General features: G+C 39.9%; 1 protein-coding gene across 2 annotated transcripts in view; it reads right to left on the bottom strand.

Annotated features, from left to right (window-relative positions):
• Positions 1-24,318, bottom strand: part of CEP41 (centrosomal protein 41) — a 36,634-nt gene that overhangs the window by 9,104 nt on the left and 3,212 nt on the right. The window contains exons 2-5 of one of the 2 annotated variants that reach the window (XM_006088347.3): positions 19,020-19,083; positions 7,947-7,994; positions 3,822-3,883; positions 2,436-2,505 (exon numbers count right to left, since the gene is read on the bottom strand). In XM_006088347.3, the coding sequence (XP_006088409.1) occupies positions 2,436-2,505; positions 3,822-3,883; positions 7,947-7,994; positions 19,020-19,083 (244 nt within the window). Of the gene's footprint in view, positions 1-2,435; positions 2,506-3,821; positions 3,884-7,946; positions 7,995-11,779; positions 12,460-19,019; positions 19,084-24,318 lie in introns of those variants that run through there. The other variant, XM_006088350.3, reaches the window with a different exon arrangement.

Raw genomic sequence — 24,318 nt, 5'->3', positions numbered from 1 at the left:
AAAATGGGAAAGGGCCTGTAATATCCTCGAAAGAAATACGTATGACCAATACACACACACACACACACACACACACACACACACAGAGCTCACTGTCACTATCAGAGACATTCAAAATAAAACCATGCTAACACTGGCTCGGCTCATGCACTCGGTGGGCTGCAGAGGTAGAACCTTCCGGAGAGGCTGTGGAATCAGCATTGAGCGCCTCCAAAACAGGTCTACCCTTTGTTCATCTGCAGCGATTCATCTCCAGGAAACAATCAGAACCACACAAGCACTTATGTATTTACACCGCAGCATTATTTTATAAAAGTGAAAAATTAGAAAAGCTGTAGTGCCCCAGGAATAGAATAATTAAATAAATTATGGTATGTCCAAAGGGTAGGCATTATACGACCACACGACCTTTACACCGAAGCTCTGTGAGTCTATGTAATGACACGGGAAAGTATGCATGACAAAATGTTAATTGGAAACAGCATCATACAAAACTATATACGAAGAGTATGGATTTGGGTGGGAGTTAGATGGGGGCGGGAATAGACAACAAAATTTAAAACAGGGATTATTAGTTATTTTAATTTTCTTTATATATTTTTTGCAGTTTTCTAATTTTCTAAAAATACACTTTTAAGTCAGGAAAAAATAAACATTACAAAAGGAGATCTTGTAATCCTTCAAAGATAGTCAATATGCAAACAGATACAATCTGTCCTACAGGCATTCCTGAGTGAGTTATTATTCTGTGTGGAGCACTAGAAAAACACTAATATTACTCACACATTATGGTGTCCTATTTTACAAGAGCCTATTTTGCTGTGCAAATTCATCTCAGAAGAGAAAATTGCATGAGCCCATATGTCCTGGTGCTGCAATCTCTATAATGAATTAAAAGACCCAATCCAGGTACTTATATAACCAGGTTAAAATTGGGTGTATTTGTATGAGGAGACTCAATTATCTCTATTACAAAGAGCCCTTCTTTCTCTGCTGTGTGAGAGGCATCTGTCAAAGATAAATTCCTGGCTTTTTCAGATTCCCTTTATCCTCGCTAACAAAAACAAGCCCAGGGAAATGACAGTGGAGTTGCACAAACCCAGTGTTCAGACTTCCTGAGAAACTTGTCTTGAAATCAGAAGTCAAATTCCTGGCCTACATCAACCTTAACAAAACACATTCTCCGTCAATAAACAGCCACACATTGATTGCTGAGCGCTTCAGGATAAAATGAAGACCTTAGCTCTGTGTATGCCTTTCATGAGAGTACAACGAAAGAGGTTTTATTTCGTTCGACTCGGCATTTAAGAAAGGAAATCTGGAGCCTACCTATCTTTCTGGCCTTATCTCCTACCAGACACCTATTCCTGCCTCAGACCACAGCCAGACTGGATTACGTGACTCCCCAGGCACGCCGGGAGCTCTCTCTTCTCCAGGCCTGTGTTCAGCCTTTTCTTCTCGGTGCCTCTCCTCAGCCAGCAACGGCCTCACCTGGAAGGGCTGGTTCAGAAGCCTTAAGAAAGTCTACCTGTTTTCCAACTGGAAAATACCTCCCCTCCCCCGGCACTCCCGCAGCAGACACTGGCTGCCATGGGAGACACTGGCTGTATCACCTTCAGCAAGTCACTGCTCCTCTGGGCTTGGGCTTCTCATCTGTAAAGAGTACCCTCTTTCTAGAGCAGTGGTTCTCAACCTTCTGGCCCTTTAAATACAGTTCCTCATGTTGTGACCCAACCATAACATTATTTTCGTTGCTACTTCATAACTGTAATGTTGCTACTGTTATGAATCGTCATGTAAATATCTGATATGCAGGATGGTCTCAGGCGACCCCTGTGAAAGGGTCGTTCAACCGCCAAAGGGGTTGCGACCCTCAGGTTGAGAACCGCTGTTATAGAGTTTTTGCAATAAATTAAATAAGAAAACACAGGTGAAGTACCTAGCAATATACATGAATCCAACAAACGATAGCTTCCTGTCAGTCCTCCGTTACAAATTTCTGCCCTGTTAGTGATTCTGTGCTTCTGCCATCATTCTCCTCACCCAACATGCAAACACGTGTGCACCCGTGATGACAAACCCCACGTATGTAGAGCTGGGTTTTATTCATCTTTGTAGTCTCATAGCGCCTAATTCTGTGGCTTGTACATACATAGAAAACACTAAAAATACCTGTTGAAAAAAAGTAATTAGTATATCAAACACATCTAAAACATTTAAAACTACAAATGCTAGAGCCAGAAAACCAGATGGCTTTTTTTTTTAAGAGGTAAGAATTAACAATTAAAGCAGCAGATAGCATTGCTCAGAGAGCAACAATCTAATTACAAACAGGTACATCAAAGTCCCAGGTCGCTGCGCACGCAGCCGCAGAGGGCGAGCGCTTCAGTCAAACGGTCAGTCCGTTACTTTCCCGCAGCCTCAATTCTCATTACCTTCCAGTCTTTGAATCTCCTCAGCTGTCACTTCCAGTGTTTGATCTGACAAGGAAGCAACCTGGATGACCTGAGAGAAAGAGGAATGAAATGTGGAGATGTGTCTATGTTTGTTTGTCTTTAAACAGAGGCAAGCCTGTCTTTTACAAAAGACAGGGAACATCAAAGATCTCTTGTTTTAAGACACTGTCCGTGTCCTCAACTAGAGACTAACGCTCGGGTCCCCTTACTCCGGGAGTGGTCATTACACTGCAGAGGACCGTTCCAGAAGAAAAGGGTTCATTTAAGACACTGCACAATAAACTTCAAAGGCCAAACGGGCAACTTAGGACAAGAAATATGAATAAGAGTACCTAGCCATATACATGAAACTACGCCCATATATATTCTGGTCCCAACATAACATGTTATTACTTTTTTAAAAAAAATCTTTATTGTTGAAAGTATTACATATGTTATACTTTTTTAACATGTTATTTCTTAAAAATGCAATACTTAAATCAATAAAATATATTTTAAAAAAAAATGCAATACTTATAATAACAAATTGTATCAGCAATTCTTCATGCAAGGAAGAAATAAATGTAATTATGAGTACATTGATTATAGCATTGTATACCTATATGGATTTTTTTTTTAATCCTCACCTGAGGATATTTTTCCATTGTTTTTTTTTTTTTTTTTTTTTTTTTTAGAGAGAGTGGAAGGGAGAGGGAGAGACGGACAGACAGAAATGTCAATGTGAGAAGAGTCAACTCGACTGGTTGCCAACCCGGGATGCTTCAGTCCGCAAGCTCTATCCACTGAGCCAAACTGGCTAGGGCCTTACATATAGATTTTGAAGCAGTTTTTAAAATTTAGCTCATAAGACCCAAGATCCATCTTGAGTTACATCAATGGAACTCTTGTTTGGGTACCAGAGAGACACTTGGTTCGTAATTTTCAAATGAAAGGATAAAGTGACTTTCCCAAAGTAAAAAAAATAGCCCAAGGAAGGCTTGGGAAAAGAACTCAGTCATCGAAGGGCGATCACCTGGCTTACACAGAGAAAAATGTCCAAACAATCCAGAGTCCAGAACTCTAGATTCTAAATATTAAATTAAATGGACAAGGAAAAAAAAACAGAACCTAAACCACAAATTTGATGATTTAAAAGTAGAATGTACATTTTACTTTATAAAATTCTTATCAAAGAAGAGAGAAAAATTTCACACCGTCCTCCAATGAATATACACATCATACACCAATTAATTCTCTCACAGGTAAAATATAAATAATCAGAAGAAACCCCACTGCAAATATTACCTAGAATCAAATTTAGAGATACTCACATAAAGCAGCACAAATTAGACAAGTTTTACTCCAGTGGGAGATTATTAAACTTACCAGCTGGGCAAAGGTGGTAACTTTTAGTCTCTTGAAAAGCTCATCTTTTTTGTATCTGTAATCTGAAAAGCACAAATATTTTTCTAGGTTTATTTTGCTTCCTCAGAGGTATTCATTCTTTCTAATCACCAAGTTATATGGTATATTTCTCAAGTTATTTATGTGCTTTTACCTCATGATATCCTCAAAATTAAAAGTGGTCAGTATTATATAATTTCTTCATTTCTCTCCCCCCTTCCCCTTTGCTTGGGCCAGTAGAAAGCCTATAATTGAACAGCCACCTCTTTGTGTCTAGAGACTTTATCCTTTGCCTTTATGTTATTAGTCTACCATTTTTCTGTTACCTTGCTATGCTATGGCTGTACTTTGGCCATATTGTACCACATTTTTGTAAACTGCTTTAAACTATTTTCAGAACAAAAGGAAACAAATCTGCATGTTATAAACAGGACAGAGACCCTTAAGCGGAGTGGCCCCAGGTCAACCCTGCCCTGAAAAGACGAGTTACATTCCAGAGGTTACAAACTATGCTGGAGACACAGGACAACACTTTCCCCGCCACCCCCAGGCACAATGCTGGGCACGGAGTGGTGACTGCTCGTGACCATCTCTTGTGTCAGTTTCTCTTCACCTCTACTTCAATAAAAAGCAACCTGTCCAACAGGTTTGCAAGATGAAAAAGTTCTGGAGATCTACTGTACAACAAAGTGAATCTACTTAACACTACTGAACTGTACACTTAACAATGGTTAAGACAGTACATTTTATGGTATGTGCTTTTTACAATTAAAGTAAAAAATCAACCTAAAACATCAACATGTACTCAGTGCTATCTGTACAGTTCTGAGACGTAACTCCTCCAATGAGGGTACCCCTGTAATTGTGATACTAATCCCATGTAGCACATTAAACAGTTTTTTAAAAATTTTAGCCAATATCACTTTATCCAATCTCTGCCCCATAGAGGCATGTTAAGTTAGCTTCCTTAAACTTTTCTGAAAATGACTGCCCATCCTGAAGTTCTCAGCACTGACCTCCCTCCCACTCTTACCCTTTACTCCTCTCCTCTTTTAGGTGTTTATATTGGAGCCCAGGGCTCCTGAAAGACTGTGCCATTACTTCAGAATTACTAAAGGTCCGTTAGCTGGATAATTACTGTGGCCTTCACAGCACAAAGTCTCATAAGCCAAGACTCCTAGCAACAAAGGAAAGGATTAAGATATTTAAGACTGTTTACCTGGTGCACTAATCATTTCTATGAATTTTCCAAAAAACCAGCACAGACCGGATAGTTATTTCGGAGGATAATGTTTGCTTGATTTATCAAACACCTTATGACTCAGAGTCAGGAAATATTACCTTAAAACTACATCAAGATTCTTGTCTTACAGGGAATTAAAGTTTTGCTGTTCTAAAATGTCTTAAAGAGAGCAATTTGGCTAATAACTGACCATTATTTCTAGAAAATTCTTAGAACAACTTCTTCTGGATACAAGGTAACAAACCTAGATGCAAACCAGCTTCTAAGACCCACCAGGATGTAGACCCACATAGGCTGACCACAAGCAATAACAAGTACCACTGAATCGCCACCAACCCGTCCACCAAAAGTCACTTATTTAAATCAAAATGGTGATACATCAGACAATGAAAATAGTCCATCGCTTTCAAGCAGTTTGCACTGTGCCATTTATCTACCGATATTCTTTCTGTATAGTTCCATAGTTTGAAATACTCTCCAATTCTTCACATTCTAAGTACATTAAAACCCCCTTTAACTTTGTTGAATTACCTCAAACAAAAAAACCGGTTCAGCTGTCTTCTAATGATTGCCCTCTCGCACGCACTAGAAATCCCACTGCACATTTGAGCCTCAACTCTACATACCTGGTTCTGGTTTAGAAGGGCAGCCATCGCTAGGACTTTCTGACATTATTGCTCGGAGATAAAAAGATCAAACTAGACGTTGTACAGTAAGTTTTAAAGTTTACAAAAAGGATGGCTTGGAAAGCTCTGTCAGTGTCCTCGCGAACAGAGCTTTAAGAATGGAGCTTCTGCTACTGGTAGCTTCTCCCAACTCCGTGATGGAGACAATGAACCCGAGTTTCAGATATGCTATCAAGTTTTGCTTCTCCAGTAAGTCTGGAGGCTCAGCCTGTCTCTCTCGAGTTACTGGAAGGACAGAGACCTAACTATCTAGGATGTTTCACACCGGGTCCAACTAGTGTCATCTAACCACCAGAAGCCAAGAATACGCTTTGTAAGTGGTCAATAGACACAGAGTGTCTGTTCTCCCCAGGCAGAGCTGAAAGAATATTCAGATTACAAAGGAATTCTGCGTTTTCAGGGTTTTGTTAAAACACGTTATTAGCAAAGGGAAGTTGGGCTCGCAGTGGAAGACAAATCAAAGGAAGTAACAGAACAAGGTTTGTGATTTCACAGAAAGACATGGCATCTGAGGTAATCCGAGAAAAGTGATGGGGCTAGGGTGTCACGGAACAAGGCAATATTCTCCTCCCTTTGACCCAAAAGAACATCTACAACAGAAAATGGGATAAGAGAAGGAAATATCGTTCAAAATGTAGATCCCAAACCAGAATCTGAAGTAATTCTAGTCAGGGAATCAGCACAAAGTGTGTGAAACCAGGTGAGAGGAACCTCCTGTCTTACTAAAAGGAAGCCCACAACTTCTAAAGAGAAAAGCATTTCCAAGGACTCCATTCCAGAGGCATTTCTTTTGGGGAGAAAAGCTCCATTTAAAGTTTAGATATTAAGGAAACCACACTGTGCTTTTAAGAAATGTTTTAAACCGGGTTTCCGCAATCTGGGTGGAACAAGACATTTGTAGGGGACAAATTCTGGTGTGGACATGTGAGCTTTTATACTCGGCTGCAAATGGACAGGAGGTGAAAGAGACTACACACCGAACTCGAAGCAGGCCAGCCGGATTGTCCTGCCACGGATGAACTAAGGGCGACAATAATGCAGCCCAGGTGAGTAAACAAGATTTTTTTCATGGTTTAAAATTTTAATATATCCTTAAAATACATACGTATACAATATAAAGTGCAAAATAATGTATAAGCTATAATGTAGAATGTATAGGAAGAAAATAAAAGGCCGCTGGGACATTACACATCAGAAAACAAATGTCTCCAGCAGGAGTCCTATAGCTCACGGAGGCAAACAGCAGAGTCAGCAGAAAGCTGCTCCAGAGTCCACATCTATTATCTGGGGTTTCTCAGCAATTCAAAAGGAACAGAAACATTATCATTTAAATTAAAAGGCCTGCTGTGTAAAAACAAAGTTCTCTGAATTCTGGATTTGTAGTAATCTCTTCCCAGAAGATGTATATTACCAGAGCCAACTTCTGAACTGTTATCTGAGCGAGTCCCTCTTCCCTCACATTAGCTAAGTACTCCCCTCGCACTGTGTTCCACTGGAGATAGGCGCAAATCCGTCTTAGGACATAGATGTCTCTGCTGCTTCTTTAATTCTGGCCTTGATGTGTACATTTTACATCTGTTTTGGACACAGACTGAAAAATTATGATTTTGTACAAGAGCAAAACACTCAGTGACTAGTGGCATATCTTTGCAGAAGATTAGTTTTTAAAAAGAATGTGTATGAAATATGATTTTTAATTAAAAGAAAGCAGACTGCAATGAATTTATAATGTATAACATCGCTTTAAGAATAAGCTCTTTCTCATATCTCTAAGGCTTTCATGAGTACTAATTTATACTCAAAAGAGTGTTATGAAATAAGACATTATTACTCCTATCTCAGGTATTGAGAAAGGAGGAAAGATTAAGTACCTTGAAAAAGGCTAAGAAGACCGTAGAACAATGAAACTAAAGTGCAGGTTCTCACTGCTCACTCTACATTCCTACATTAACACCTCCTCTGAGGTCTAAGTCAGGCACAACTCGACCCACAAGCCACGATCCTAGCAGCTAACCAGGAAGGTAACGTGTTTCCCACATCTCTCCACCACCTGCCAGTGGACTCCCATAGCTCTCCGTGTGTGTCAGTTATAGAGTATGATTAGGGTTGTTAATAACCAACTTATAGAACTACTACAGGGTCCCATTATGCCAGCCCATCAATAACAGTGCTACTTACTTTTTTTGATCTCTTCTAGCTTCTCAATGTATTTAGTCATACTGTTACCTAAAAAGAGAATAAAGATTTTAGATATGTTTTTAATGAAGGAAATTAGTAACACTGTGAAAACAAAATGGAGTACAAGTATTCCCTAAGCCTTCCTATAATGTTCTTACAGAATTACAGGAGGCAAATGGGCCACACATAGTAATAATCTTTTTTGAATTATACAGCATCATTAAAAGATGATGAATCATGGGAAATGTTTGGTCAAATGTGTTAAGTTGGGGTGCACACCCAATAAACATTAAGAAGTCCCTGGCAGTAAAGATGATCATTTTATGTAATTTTTTTCCTTTTTGAGTCAAGGCTTTCCTCCTTTTACTCCCTCCACAATCTTTATGTGGAAGAAAGAAGGAGAAAGAGAGGCAATGATCTTCAAATGTCCAAAATGTGCCGCTGTGGCTACCCAAGCAACCCTTTCCTCCCCACTTAAGTCTTGTGGTTTCCCTCTTTCCTGAACTTGGCCTTCCTCTATTCATGCTGATGCTGCAGCCTGAACTAGACCACACAGTCTGTACACTGGAATTCACGGTGGATTTGATTTGCTGAGAAATAACAGCAGATTCCCACAGTGTGGAGTCCCCGGCCCTCACGGTTTATAGCCTGGTTCTACAATACCAACTTCCAGCCAAGGTGGGCTGGAGAGTTTGCGTGCATTAAAACTGGGCCAGGATCCTTCTGGTTTCTGAATGAACTACAGTCTGGTTCTCAAGCCAGAGGTGATTTTCACTGGACATGCTTTCATTTGATTCGAGTCAATAGAGCAAGCTCTATCTGGCACCTAAACGGTATAGCAAAGAGGGAAAACATGCAAAATAACTTCTTATTTCTAAAATTGTGCTCCTAACTTTTAAACCTTGAGAGGAGCCCAACTTCAGATAACAAAATGCTTCTCAATGAATGGCAAGAACTACTGTTTTTAAGGGTTATTCTGAATTTTTCTTCATGGTTAAGTCAGAAGCAGAGAAAGAAAAGTCTTGCTCTGAAACCCAAAATTCATTTTTAAAAATAACTTATGTCATTTGTTATCATTCATCATGGAATTAAATTCCACTGAGCTAAATTTTTTTTTTTTCGTCTGAAGACACACACTCTCTGGGATCTGGACTCGGTGTGCAGTCTTAGAGCCGGAGTCTCTCCTCCGAAGCTCAGAGACAGAATTGCCTGCGCCTTCTCCAGAGACGCAGGAGAGACTCACATGGCACCAAAGAGCAGGATTAGAATCAAACAAGATCTTCTCTAGGTTCTTCAGGCTGGGACTGACTCGAGACATGACCAGCTTTCCAGAGTGGAAACCATGATTCGCCCAGACACATATCCCTCCCTCTCCCTGCGGCTCTGAACTCAGGTGGGAGCCGGGGTGGTCAATGCAGTGGGGGAAGACACCAGGGCAGTGTGCTGCTCAGCACCCACAATCTCATTCTTTTTTTTTTTTTAATATATTTTTATTGATTTTTTACAGAGAGGAAGGGAGAGAGATAGAGAGTTAGAAACATCGATGAGAGAGAAACATCGATCAGCTGCCTCCTGCACTCCTCCTACTGGGGATGTGCCCGCAACCAAGGTACATGCTCTTGACCGGAATCGAACCTGGGACCTTTCAGTCTGCAGGCCGACGCTCAGGGCAAACAGTGTGCTGCTCAGCACCCACAATCTCATTCTTGAACTATTTTACGTAACAGCTTGTGGTTCTGTGTCCCCGAGTCCCCGGCAGTCGCATGTTGCTGGCATGCAGGTTTTTTTTGGCCAGGGCGGCTTCAGACGGTCTCATCAGAATACCAAGGCACAAAGAAAGAGTCCTGACTTGTCCTGACACAGCAAGTGAATGACTAGATGAACAAAGTGGTCCTTTGTTCATCTAATATGGCTCACTAAAACACATTGCTTCTCTAGTTGTAATGTTTTAAAAACACGATTTAACTGTGAGGTAAACACGTAGGAAGTGTTACTTCCTTAACAGAAGCAGGTGGGAAGCATTTCATGCTCTAAATCCCCCAAGGCATGCTATGCATGGAAAATAATAGCCAACCTTATTCTATAGTCTTCATTATTAAAACATTGCATTTCCTGCCCTAGCTGGTTTGGATAGAGCATCGCCTGTGGACTGAAGGGTCCCGGGTTCGATTTCGGTCACTGGCACATAGCTGGGTTGCAGGCTCCATCGGGGCACATGCGGGAGGCAACCAATCTATTGTCTCTCTCACATCAATGTTTCTCTCTCTGTCTTTCTCCCTCCCTTCCACTCACTCTAAATATCAATGGAAAAATATCCTTGGGTGAGGATTAACAAACAAAACAAAACAAGCCACACTGCATTTTCACTAACAGTCAATTATCAACATTTTCAGAGTATTTACACAGCAATTCATCTTTGTACCAGCAGTGCCTCACAACAAGCTGTCACTCCCACTGTTTGTTTTTCCCAGTAAAGGAAAAGGCAGGGAAACAAAGTCTTTTGCTCAGGTAAACAAATGTTTGGCAAAATTAAGAACAAATCTAAGAGGGCCATTGAGAAGAAGCTGTTTTCACTAAAGATATTCATTCTATCCACGCAGGAAGAAAAAAAGAGAAAATGGTGGATTTCTGCATTGTCCCAGTTGGAGAACTGAGACAGCAGGGTGGCTGACTAATGGACACAAAGTTCCCTCACAGTGACTTCAGAAGGTATGGAAAGTGGTATTCTACCCCTCTTCATATGAAGCCCAACTCATTAGCTTATCTTACCAGATCTTATTTCATCTGAAAATAGTTTTTTGACTACCCTTTAAAGAGACTAGAAATAAAACAATTCTATAATTGATTAACTTGTAAACATCTTTTGTTTTATACAAGAGTAAGGAGCCTAAAGGAATATCAGCAAACCAGTTTTTAAAAGAATTGAAATTGCAATTATTGCACGATAAATTTTCTTAGACAAGATTTTGATGTAAGAAAAAAAAAGTCAGTGGCTCCCCATTGCTTACTGGCTAAAATTTAAACTCCTTGCTCTAGTGCTGAAGGCACCGATATCTCGCCGACCACTTCAATCTTGTCTTAATTCCAAACTTGACAAAATCTCTGTTAGTCTTGGATTCTTGAACATGTCACCTTGTCCATGTAATCGTAACAGCTCACCAGGCTGGGAGGGACCTTTCCATCCTCCGCGCTTGGCTTTCCACTCACAGGCATTTATCATTTCACTGCCTTATTTGTGTGCAAGTCTTATCTACCTTATTACTGGGGAAGCCAAGGACTATTTACACACACACACACACACACACACACACACACACACGAAGAAGAGAATATCTCTCCCATTGTCTAGCACAGGAGGCACTAAAAGATATCTGAAGAATCCTCACGAGTTATTTTTATAATGTAAGTAATCACACCACAATCTGGTTTGAGTTTTGTATACCCGCTTTTCTTTAAATGTACAACCTGATTTATACGCAGTGTCTGTTATATACTACCTATACGACCCATATTGTTTCAGGAGTCAGGTAACCTAGAAATGTATAAGGTGGTATTTAGTTTCTACTTAGTTTACAACTTAAGTAGCAACAAAAGATATATTCATAAACTTTTTCAATTTGAACCAAGAGAAAGAGACAACCCAACTATATCAACAGCGTTATGCAAAGATAGAGCAGAGTCGATGAAGTAAGCGACTCATTCGGTATATTTTTTCCTTTCTTTCCCGATAATTTAATAACATTATTTGCACTAAGCCAGTAAGAAAAGCAAGTGATTTTGAGCAGCAGTAATCTAAAGTAAGATTTATAAGGCAGACCCGGTTGCTAAGAGACAACTCCATTGCTTTATTTTTCTTCAATATTCCCCTCCTCTATGGAGAAGTTCTTTGGGCTCAGAAGGAGCAGAAAGCGTGAAAAGAGGCACAGTGGTCCTTTGTTAATCTCAATAAGTTATACGAGTGTATAGTGCTCTCTGGTTTGTAAAAGGCTTTCACATACATTTCTTCCTTTGACATAAGAAACAGAATTAAAAACTGAAAAAGATGAAGAGTACCTAGACTGTAATGAGTTTGACTGCTACAGATCAAGGCTATTAGCAAAAATTCAGGAAAAGTAGACGAAAGAAAAAAAGAAAATACTAGTTTGTGCAGAGATGATAAAAGTAAGGTGAATAAAAAAAAAATAAGGCGAGAAAACACTGAGTGGAGAAGGCTACAGAATTTTAGAGAGCTACAGAAATTTGAAATTAGACCGAAAATGGAGTGAAATGAGGGGATAATACAAGCAATGAAAGAGTGTAGGAGACGAACAAAGGGGGAGCCCTGTGGCTTGGAAAGTGTTCCTTAATCAGCCTGCGGTGCCGCAGAGCAGAAACACAGAGAGGGTGCTTGAGAATAAACGAGAACCCTGCAGTGGAAACGGAACAAAACGCCGCCAGGGATTTCATCAGAAGCATAATCCATTCATGGTACAGTCTGGCAATGCTGGGGAGCTGGTAAGATACACCCAGGCACCTATGGAACAAAAGAAATATTTGAAGTTCAAAATAATTCTGATATTCCCAGCCATGGCTATACACTGGTGTTTGAGTTTATAAGAGAAGTAGAATCAGGGAGTATAGACATAAAAAACCATCTTTACCAAGGAAGAAGGCATCATCAGTCTTTGACGAACTCAGTAGCCAATGATTTGGGTGAAGACAGGAGCTATCAGGAAATCCTTGATTTCTTGTGATTATCTCTGAATTACTCATTGTTTGGTAAGAAAAGATGAAAGACCTATCTATTTAGCCTAGAAATGAGAAATGCTCACTCATTCCTGTGCCTGTTTCTATGGCTCTGATGGCAGAGCTTAAAAACATACCACAGATGGGACCTCTTTACTCTCACTTGGGCTATAAGGTCACTCTTGTGTTTTCTTAACCAGGTCTCCTCACCCTTTTCACCTTATGGCATACGGATAAGTGATAATATCTGGACAGAACACAGCTTTGCATTGTCTCAGGCTCTGATGGCTACCAAGAGGGCTAAAGGGATCTGTAGTATAACTTGGCATATAATACACAGGCCACTATACTGAATACACAGGGAGGTTAGTCATAAAAATGCATAGAAAAAAATTAAAACCTTTCCCCTAAATTGTCTTTAAAACAATTTAATTTGAAACAACAAAAGAAATTGAACACTAGAATAAAACGACTCTCCCACACTGAGTTTAAACTAAACTTTGAGTTTTAAGCAATGAAGCACACGTTGGTCCTTCCAAAGCCATTAAAAACGAGTTTGGGAGACATTTACTTACAGGAAGATGAGGTGGATGTATTTTTCTCTACTCCTCCAGCTAAATACAACAAAAACCCTGGATGACCCACAAAAAGGGAGAAAATATTTGCGAATCCTATTTCTGATTAGGGTCCAGAATCCAGAGAATACAAAATAACGCTTATAACTCAACAATTAAGAGAAAAATAACCCACAATTTAAAAAATGGGCAAAATGGTTTGAATAGCCACTTTTCCACAGGAGATATACAAATGCTAATAAGCACATAAAAAGGTGCTCAACATCACTAGTCATTAGGGAAATGCAAATCAAAACCACAATGAGATAACACTTCACACCTACAGCCATGACTGTGATCAAAATGATGGACAATAAAACATTTTTGAGGATGTGGAGAAAATAGAGCCCTCCTGCATTGCAGCTGCCTTGGAAAACAGTTTGGCAGTTCCTAAAAGAAGTAAACACAGAGGTAACATAGGGCCCACGATTCAACTCCTAGGTATGTAACCTAGAGAACTGAAAGCATATGTTCACACAAAAACTTGTATACTAATGTTCATAGCAGCATTGTGGCCAAAAAGTCTAAATGAACCGAATGTCCACTAACTGCTGAGTGGATAAGCAAAATGTGGAATCGCTTTACAAAATACTATTTGGCAATAGAAAGGAATAAAGCACTGACACATGCTACAACAACATTGACCCTTGAAACACTGATGCTAAGCGAGAGAAGCCAGGTATAAAAGACCACATACTGTTGAGCTGGTGTGGCTCAGTGGTTGAACGTCGATCCATGAATCAGGAGGTCACAGTTTGATTTGCGATGAGGGCACATACCCAGCGTTGCTGGCTCGATCCCCATTACAGGGAGTGCAGGAGGCAGCTGATCAATAATTCGTTCTCATCACTGATGTTTCTATCCTTCTCTCCCTCTCCCTGATATCAGTAGAAAGAATATATGCACCCCTATGTTCATAGCAGCACAATTTACAATAGCTAAGACCTGGAAACAGCCCAAGTGCCCATCAGTGGACAAGTGGGTAAAAATGCTGTAGTACATGTACACCATGGAATACTATGCAGCAGTAAAAAAGAAGAATCTCTTACCCTTTGAGACAGCATGGAGGGACCTGGAGAGTATGACTGAGTGAAATAAGTCAGTCAGAGAAAGACAGGTATCACATGATCTCACTCATATGTGGAATCTAATTAACAAAATAAACTGATGAATGGAGTGGTTCTAAAGACATGGAAGCATGGAACAGAGTGTGGAATCTCAGAGGGAAGGCGGGGAGGGTAGATGGGTGAGAGGTAATCAACCAAAGACCTTGTATACATATATGCATAACCCATGGACACAGACAATAGGGTGCTGAAGGCCTGGAGTGGGGAGTGGGGGTGATCTGGAGGGAGTCTACAGGGGGGAAGAAAAGGGACATATGTAATACTTGCAACAATAAATATTAAAAAAGAAAAAGAATTATACACCATAACTACGTGAGATTTATCCCATGGATACAAAACTAGTACAATATTGAAAATCCACTATATTAACAAGTTAAAGGGAAAAAAAAATCACATGATTATATTAATTGATGCAGTAAAAGCATTTAGGAAAATTCAACAGTCATTTATGATAGAAACTCTCAGAAAAACAGCCATAGGAGGAAATTTCCTTGACCTAATATAGCTAACACTACACTTGATGATGAAAGAGTAAATACTTTTCCCCTAAGGCTGGGAAAAGACAAGGATGTCCACTCTTTTCACTTTTATGTGACATAGTGCTGTTACTTCTAGCCAGTGCGATAGGCAGCAATAGAAAATGAAAAGTGTACAGACTGGAAAGGAAGAAATAAAACTGTTCCTTTTAGTGGACGACATGATTGTCTACACAGGAAAGCCCAAGGAATCTACAACCTTCCCCGTTTCCCCCCAAAAAACATATACCAAAATGCCTCCTGTACCTAAAAAAAGTGAGTTTAGCAAGGTCCCGGATACAAAATAAACATACAAAAATAAGCTGTATTTCTAGCAATAAACACTTAGACACCAGAATTTAAAATATAGGGCCATTTACAATTGTTCAAAAAATTACATAATTAGGTGTAAATGTAACAGACCATGTACAGGATTTATATCCTGAAAACTAAACAATGCTGATGGAATAAATCAAAGAAGGTGTAAATAAATGGAGAGACATAGCATATTAATGAATTGGAAGATTCAACATAGCAAGATGTCAATTCTCCCCAAATGAATATACATAGGTTTAATGCAACTACTATTAAAATCATAGTAATATTACTGTAGGTGTAAATAAGATCATTCTAAAATTTACATGGAAAAGCAAAGGAATTAAGATAGCTAAAATAATTTTGTAAAGAAAAGTAAAGTGGGAGTAATCAGCAACCAAGTTTAAGTATCTAATTTACTATGTGGCTACAGTAATCAGGCCTGTGTGGTGCTGGCAGAGGAACAGACATATAGGTCAATGGAACAGAATGGAGAACTCAGAAGTAGATCCATATAAATATGCCCAACTGGTTTTTGACAAAGGTGAACATGCAATTCAATGGAGGAAAGGTCATCTTTTTAACAAATGGTGCTAGACCAACTGAACATCCAGAGCAAAACGTTAATCTCACTCTAAGTCACATATCTCACACAGACAGTACCTGAAAATGTATCATGGACTTAAATGTAAAACTTAAAGCTATATAACTTTTAGAAAAAAGCATAATAGAAGCTCTTTGGGATCTAGGCTAGGCAAAAAGTTCTTAGACTTGACAGCAAAGCATGACCCAAAAAGGAAACATTAAAACTGCACTTTCCCCAAATTAAAAACTTTCGCTTTTTGAAAGACCCTGCTAGGAGGATGAAAAGACAGGCTACAGAGTGGGAGGAAGTATTTGCAAAGCATGTATCCAACAAAGGACTGGCTAGGATACATAAAGAACCCTCAAAACTCAACAATTAAAAAGCAAACAATTCAGTTAGAACATAGGCAAAAGCCAGGAACAGACATTTCACCGAAGAAGATAGACTGATGGTAAGTCAGTGCATGAAGAGATGCTCAACATCATTAGCCATTCGGGAAATGCAGATCACAGCCATAATGATATGCCCCTGTATATCGATCAGAATGGCTAAAGTAGAAAACTAAATAAATGCTGGTAAGGATGTGGAGAAATTGGATCACTCAGACATTGCTGGTGGGAATATAAAATGGTCCAGCCACTCTGGAAAACAGTTTGGCAGTTTCTTAAAAAAACACAACGGCAACTACCATACAACCCAGCAATTGTACTTCTGGGCATTTATCCCAGAGAAATGAAGACTTATATTCACACAAAAATCTGTTCACAAATGTATACATCAACTTTATTTGTCATAGTCAAAAGGTGGAGACAATCCAAACCTCCTTCAACAAGCAACGGTTATACTGTCGTATACCATGGTATAACTACTCAGTAACAAGAAGGAACGAACTACTAATAAATGCAACAACTTGGATAGACCACCAAAGAATTATGCTGAGCGGAAAAGCCAATCCGAAAAGTTGCATATTGTATGATTCCATTTATACAGCATTTGTGAAAGAACAAAATTCTAGAAATGGAGAACAGATTAGTGGTTGCCATGGTTAGGGAGGAGGTGAGGGTGAAAAGCGGAAGTGGCTTTAAAAGAGCAGCATGAAGGATCCTCGTGGTGATGGATATGTTCTGTATCTAGTCTATAAACATCAATGTCAATATCATGGTTGTGATTTTGCAGTATCATTTCCCAAGATGTTACCATGGGAAACTGAGTCAAGGATACATGGAATCTCTCTAAATCATTTCTTATAATTCCATATGAATCTATAATTACCTCAAAATAAAAAGTTTTATTAGCAAAACACTAGCTTAAAATGTCAGGATAGCCTTGGCTGGTGTGGGTCAGTGTTTAGACCATCGGCCCACCCACCAAAGGGTCTCGGGTTCGATTTCCAGTCAAGGGTACATAACGGGGTTGCAGGTTCGATCTAAGGCCCTGGTTGGGGTGCATGTGGGAGGCAACCAATCGATGTGTCTCTCTCATCTCTCTCTCTCTCTCTCTCTCTCTCCCTTCCTTCCACTCTCTCTAAAAATCAATGGAAAAATACCCTCAGGTGAGGATCAACAACAACAACAACGAAAATCTCAGAATATAAAAGGATACAGGTAATCACTATGTGTTATAAAAAAGATTTAAAACTGAAATTAATTTCAGGTATCATTATACTGAGTCAAATTTTGGTTATGAATTGAGAAATTGAGGAGAAAAAAATGGATTTTCATTGAAATTTCAGTTCAATTTCTAAGAGACAAAGATATAAAGCTATATACAAATATATATTTTTTGGGGGGGAAAAACCCTCAGCTCTGGGGAAAAATTAGGACAGTACACAGGACTGAAACAATACACAGGACTTTGCACCAGTTCTCCAACATCCACTTCCTCATCCTGCATACAAATCCGTTCTAGCTTCTTTACTGAACTTCATGTAAATCACACGATCTCTGTGCCACAATTTCCTGCTTCTCAATAACAGATATTTTTTTTTACCTCCCATCAAACAGGATATTTGCAAGGAAATATCTGTACAGCACGGAAATGTTTGAAAGAAAGATCCCCAGAAATTGTAACTGCAAATGGGTTCATTTAAAGCATTTAACTCTATTTTATATGAGGAAACATGTACAGTGTGAGGTAATGATTTTGAAGGAGACTGGAAAAACACAAAGACAAAATGAATGAGATTTAAACAAAGTTGACATCCCAATTTATTTTCTCAGTTGTCTTCAGGTTACTGGTGGAATGTTCAGTATTCTAAAGGCATGCAGTACCCCAATCTACTAGCGAAACCATCTTAATAGGATGGCTTTTCCACAGCAGGCTTTAAAAGTTTGAAAAAAAAACTAAACAAATAAACAACAAAAATCTCACAAGGCTGCAAATCCACAAGGGGCCTGGTGAAAAATGTTAACAGCATGGAAATAAGCAGTAATACACTCAAATTTCATTTTACCTGAATTGCAGCACTAATTTAATTTTGTCTGGTATTTCAGTTACTCATTCAAGTCTGTCTGCCTCCACTTGAATCTAAGCTCTTTGATTGCAAAAAATCACGATTCACACTCATCTTTCTAGTCCCATAGGCCATAACTTTGCATGGAGCTGGAACTCTGCAAATACCAAATTGAACAAAGGTACACAAGTATAATCTATTACTCCCAGTCTAAAGAAACATACTTGAGGTGTCCCCAAATAGAAGTTGACCATCTGATATTAGCCTCAGCCCTGCAACTTATTGAACAATGTTTTCATCAATTTCTCAATTTATAATAAGCTAATCCTGTGAATGGAATTGTGGCTGACAATCTGAAAAACAGGTATCAAAAACAAGTCCCGTCCTGACTGGTTTGGCTCAATGGATAGAGCGTCGGCCTGCGGACTGAAGGGTCCCAGGTTCGATTCCAGTCAAGGGCATGTACCTTGGTTGCAGGCATATCCCCAATAGGGGGTGTGCAGGAGGCAGCTGATCGATGTTTCTCTCTCATCGATGTTTCTAACTCTCTATCCCTCTCCCTTCCTCTCTGTAAAAAATCAATAAAATATATTTTTTAAAAAACACACAAAAAAACCAAAAAACAAGTCCCTGAGCCCAGAAAGTCATCAAACAAGACAGTGGGAAACTTTTAGCTGCTTCTTGTCAATAATTAGCTTTTGAATTTTTAAAAAGTTTTAATTTTTTAGTCTTTACTCACCAGTGTCCAGTCTTGACTTGACATGCTGATACTTTGGGTTTTGTGGTATCCTTTTGGTCAGATACTAAAAAAAAAAATTTAAAAATTCACAATAAATTGGGTTAATGTACTGTAAAGATAAGGGTGGCAAAGTTAGGAAAGAGTCAGTTACTTAAAAAGTAGAACAAATGCTACAATTTCATTGAATTTATAGGTAGAAAGAGTTCAAGAGGTCCAACAATCCCTTCAAGATAGGACTATGTGCTACAGCATCTCTAGAGGTGAAGATGGCTGTCTTGTTTCTGTCAAAACATTTGCATATTTTGCCAAAATAATCTCATAGCAGTATGTAAAAAAAGGACTCGGGAAAAAGGCTCTTAAAATCATTTCTGACATTGAGCCAAAATTGGTCACTAATTTCCATCCAGTCCACTGTTGCAACCCAGAATAAGCCACCCGCTCTGCCTCAAGAAATCAGTTAAACCAACTCAGGGCAGCTCTCTTGTTCTTCTTTTTAATTTTACTCTTGGTATGATGACTTGTAGGCCATCTCCTCTGGAGACCCTCTAGCTTGTATCCACATCTCTCCTGGAAAGGGGGCACGTGGACCCAGACCTGAGCACAGCGCCCAGATGCTGTCGGGCCGGGCCCGGTTTGGCAGGCCTCTCCCGCTGCCTGCCTGGAGTCCGCGGCTCCACAGATGTCACGACGATGGCAGCTGCTCGCGGTGCAGCTGGGGCACATCCGGGCTCCGGGTAAGTTCATGGCCAGCCACGATGCCTATCTTGGGTCTCCCTTGTCTTGTACTCTGGCAGTGAACTCTGAATCCAAGCTCAGGACATTGACCCACATTAAATTTTCAAAAGCCATGGACTGAGGAAAGGCTGATGAATAAGGACATTATAGAATATACTTGCTTGCTCAGGCTTTTTTTCTGGCCTGCAAGTATGAAAACCATATGTTCAGTCACAGGTAGCTGTGGAATATGAAGTTAAACGGGGTAATATACCTTTCCAGCTTCATCTTCCGCCACTCGCCCACATGTTGCCAAGTTAAAGTTGCCTGAGTGTTCCCCCAAATGTGCCACATTCATTCGGGTCTCCAGTCTTAGCAAATGTCCGCCTAGGATGCCTCTTCTCAGACAAAACTTCACTTCCTCTATAAGCTGTCCCAGGTGGAATTAGGCACTTTCTTTTCTCCCTCCCTCCCAGAATATGGACACCCTGTACCACTGTTTACAACTCGACCTTCTTCTCTAGGCTAGGATTTCCTTGACGGCAGGGACAATAACTTACTCAAATTTGTATTCACCCAGGACTTAATAATCAATCAATAAATGAATATATAGAATGAGGACTGTATTATCACAACTACCTGGTGGTTCCTTAGATGAGAACATCAAACTTTAAAACCTGTATCACTTGCCCTTGAAAACGTAGGTAACTACAGCATTTAGTTAATGACTCAAAACTACCATCTGCTATTTTAACACTTGAAAAGAAAGCAAAAAAAATCTCAAAATAAAGATTGGTCCTTTACTATTATTAAAAAACTCACTGACATTACCTGTTTTTCATTTCACCCTAGGTAAGTAAAACCTTCGCCATGGATGTGTTTGTGGGACCCTGAATTATTTTACCCTGAAAGGTTTCTCCAGTTGATCAGTCACCTGCCGTCTAGAAGAAAAAGGGACTCTAATGCCAATTTCAACTCCTTCCTAGATGAAGATGGAGAAGATTCTTTCTCTCCTTTTTTTTTTTTTTGAGAAGACTTTTAAGTGAAAGAAAATATTCAAAGACTAAAAAGAGGGACTTTAGGACAAGTTCCCAGAGGAAGACAATACCACAGCAAAACAAAACAAAAAACCCAAAAGCAAACAAACAAAAAAAAACGGAAAACATGTGCCTGGTAAATTGAGTCAAGAAAAGCTAATACTTGCCCTGCTGGTTTGGTTCAGTGGATAGAGCATCGGCCTGGGGACTGAAAGGTCCTGGGTTCGATTCTGGTCAAGGGCACACGCCCAGGTTGCGGGCTTGATTCCCAGTGGCGACATGCAGGAGGCAGCCAATCAATGGATTCTCTCCCATCGTTGGTGTTTCTATCTCCCTCTCCCTTCCCCTCTGAAATCGATAAAAAAAAAACATATTTTTTTTTAAAAAAAGAAAAGCTAATACTGGAACTCAGTTATCTTAGGCTAGAAATTTTCTTTTTTTCTATTTTGCTCTCCGTATTTTTATAATTTCTATATGCTATTTCCTGTTTTTACTTTTGTTTTGCTTTTTCCCTAGTTGCCTAGCAAAGCTTCTTTTGAAAAATTCCAGGCTCATCTCTGCTGAACTAAGGGGATTTGTCCATACCTAAGCCAACATAGCTAAGAAGTGAGGGTGTCTCTGGGGACCAGGTGTGGTGGCAGCAGAATGATGGGGGGAGTGCGGACAGCTGCAGTCACGGAGCCCCCCCGCCCCCGGTTTTCCCTTACACAGCCTAATGAGAAACCCATATGCTGCAGTAGGAAAATGTAGTATTTCTTCTCATTTTCCTATTTTGGTCCAACTTCTTGTTCCTGACTTTCTAGTACCAATCGCAACGTAAAAGTATTTGTGCTCCGCTCTAAGCAGAGCACCGTGGGTTTTATGGAGCTGCCATACTTTTTTCATTAAAATTCTTGCTTCGGGGTGACTGTTTCTTGACCTACTGACCAACTGGCTTTTTTTCAATTACATAAACAGGATGGGATGGCGGGAAGTGAAAGAACTGAAAAAGAAGCTGTTTCAAGGAAAACCATTCATTCAAAAAAGCCGTATTGGGTGCCAACCATTCATTCAGTCGACAAGTACTGGGTGCCTTCTAGGAGTAAACCACTGTGCCGAGGACACGGAGGTAAAAAACACATTCTCAGCCGTCCAGCTCTGCCTGGTGCTGGAAAGGAAGGCGAGTGAACGGATGCCACACTGCACGATAAACAAGGAGAGAGAAGCTGGGGGTGCCACAGGAGTATGTAAAATTAGCCCCTACACCAGACCAAGAGGAAAGAACCGTTTCCTGAGGGTGAAATCTGAGGGCTGAGTCAATTAGCTAAACTCAAGGAGTAGTGGGTGGGAGCGACAGGGGAGACAGAGAGGCTGAGAAGGTTCATGTCTGTGGTATTATAACAGGCTCTTTGAGGGCAGCCATAGGGGGCAACATGGGGTCAGATGAGGCTGGAGAGACACACAGGGACAGATCACAAAGGACCTTGTATCCATGCTAGGAAACCTGGACGTTTTCCTATAGGTAACTGGTTCTCAGACAAGTGCACTTTTCTTCCCCCACCCCAGGGACAACTGTCAATGTTTAGAAACATTTTAGGGTGTCAGACTGGGTGGTGGGTGGGCTACGGTTGCTTACTGGCTGTGCACTCCTGAGCAACTTACTGAGACTCAGTTTCTCCATCTTTATTTTAAAAAAATATATTTTTATTCATTTCAGAGAGGAAAAGAGAAGAAGAGAGAGATAGAAACATCAATGATGAGGGAGAATTATTGGATTGGCTGCCTCATGCATTCCCCCTACTGGGGATTGAGCCTGCCACCTGGGCATGTGCCCTGACTGGGAATCGAACCGTGACCTCCTGGTTCATGGACTGACTCTCAACCACTGAGCTACACTGGCTGGGCACCAATCACATTTTTAATTTTGTGTTGTTATTGTCAATTCTCACCTGAGGATATTTTTTCCATTGCTTTTCGGAGAAAGTGCAAGAGAGGGAGAGAGACACATTGGCTAGTTGCCTCCCACATGCGGGTGGGAGCGAATGGGAAACCCAGGTACATGCCTTTGACCAGGAATCCAACCTGGACCCTTCAGTGTGCAGCCTATCTCTAACCACTGAGCATACCAGCCAGGGTCCAATCACATTTTAAGTCTCCTACACGAAAACATAAATGAACAATGTAGGGATAAAAGAAGTCTGAAAACATTGATATAGACTGAATTGTGTCCCCCAAAATTCATACATTGAAATCCCAATCCCCAATATAACTGTATTTGGAGATAGAGCCTTTAGGAAGTAAAGTTAAATGAGGTCATAAGGATGGACATGTTCTTATAAAGAGAGACACCAAAGAACCTGCTCCTTTCCCATCCCTGCACACAGAAAGAAGAGGTCATGTGAGCACATCTGCAAGCCAGAAGAGAGCTCTCACCAGAAACTACATTGGCTAGCACTTTGATCTTAACCTTCCCAGCCTCCCAAACTATGAGGAAAAAATTTCTGTTGTATAAGCCACCCGATGTGTGGTATTTTGTTATGGCAGCTCAAGCTTACTAATACAAACATCTCCAACAAAACAAAAAGAAAAATAGCAATATGGAGGAAACTGAGGCTATGAAGGGGAAAAGTATTTAAAAACACTATTAGAGGAATGAAACACATATCCACACATGAACTTGTACAGTCATGTGCCTCTTAACAATGAGGATACATTCTGAGAAATACACAGGCGATTTCATCATTGTGAAATCTAGATGATATGGCCTCCTACATACCTAGGCTATATAGTATGTAGTATATACCATCGTCGTATATACTCAGTTTCTAAAAAAAACTAAATGTAAGCTTACATACAACCCAAGAACTGTACTCCTAGGCACCTATCCCAGAGAAATGAAAATTAACATCACACAAAGAACTGTACCCCAAAGTTCATATCTTTATTTGTAATAGCCCAAAACTGAAAGCAGCCAAATATCCCACAATAGCTGAATGGTTAAATAAACTGTTATACAACCAAACCACAGAATACTAATCAGCAATAAAAAGGAATGATATTGCTACAAGCAACAACTTGGATGCATCTCAAGGACATTATTCTAGTGGGGAAAAGCCCATCTCAAAAGGTCACATACTACTTGATTCCATTTATGCAATATTCTTAAAATGACAAATTGAAGAAATGGAGAACACATTAGTAGTTGACAGGGGTTAGGATAATGAGGGGGAAGAAAGTGGATGTGACTAGGAAGGGGTAGTATAAAGGAGATATTGTAGTGATGGGATAGTTCTGTATCTTGATTGCAAAATCTACACACGTGCAAATCTTGATTACTAGTATATTAAATCTACAATGTGATAAAAAGGCCTAGAACTATACACACATAGTACAAATGCCAATTTTCTGGTTTAATATTGTACTATATTTGTGTAAAATATAGTGATTGGGGGAAAATGGGTGAAGGGCATATGGGATTACTTTGTACTATTTTTGCATAGTAATCTGTATTTATATCATGTGAATCTGTATTTAAATCAAAACAAGAGTTTTTATAAAGGATATCAGAG

This window comes from Myotis lucifugus, unplaced genomic scaffold (assembly GCF_000147115.1).
Source record: "Myotis lucifugus unplaced genomic scaffold, Myoluc2.0 scaffold_46, whole genome shotgun sequence".
NCBI classification, from domain to species: Eukaryota; Metazoa; Chordata; class Mammalia; order Chiroptera; family Vespertilionidae; genus Myotis; species Myotis lucifugus.
Note: the sequence above shows the minus strand (reverse complement) of the source record. Positions and strands in the feature narration are given on the sequence as shown.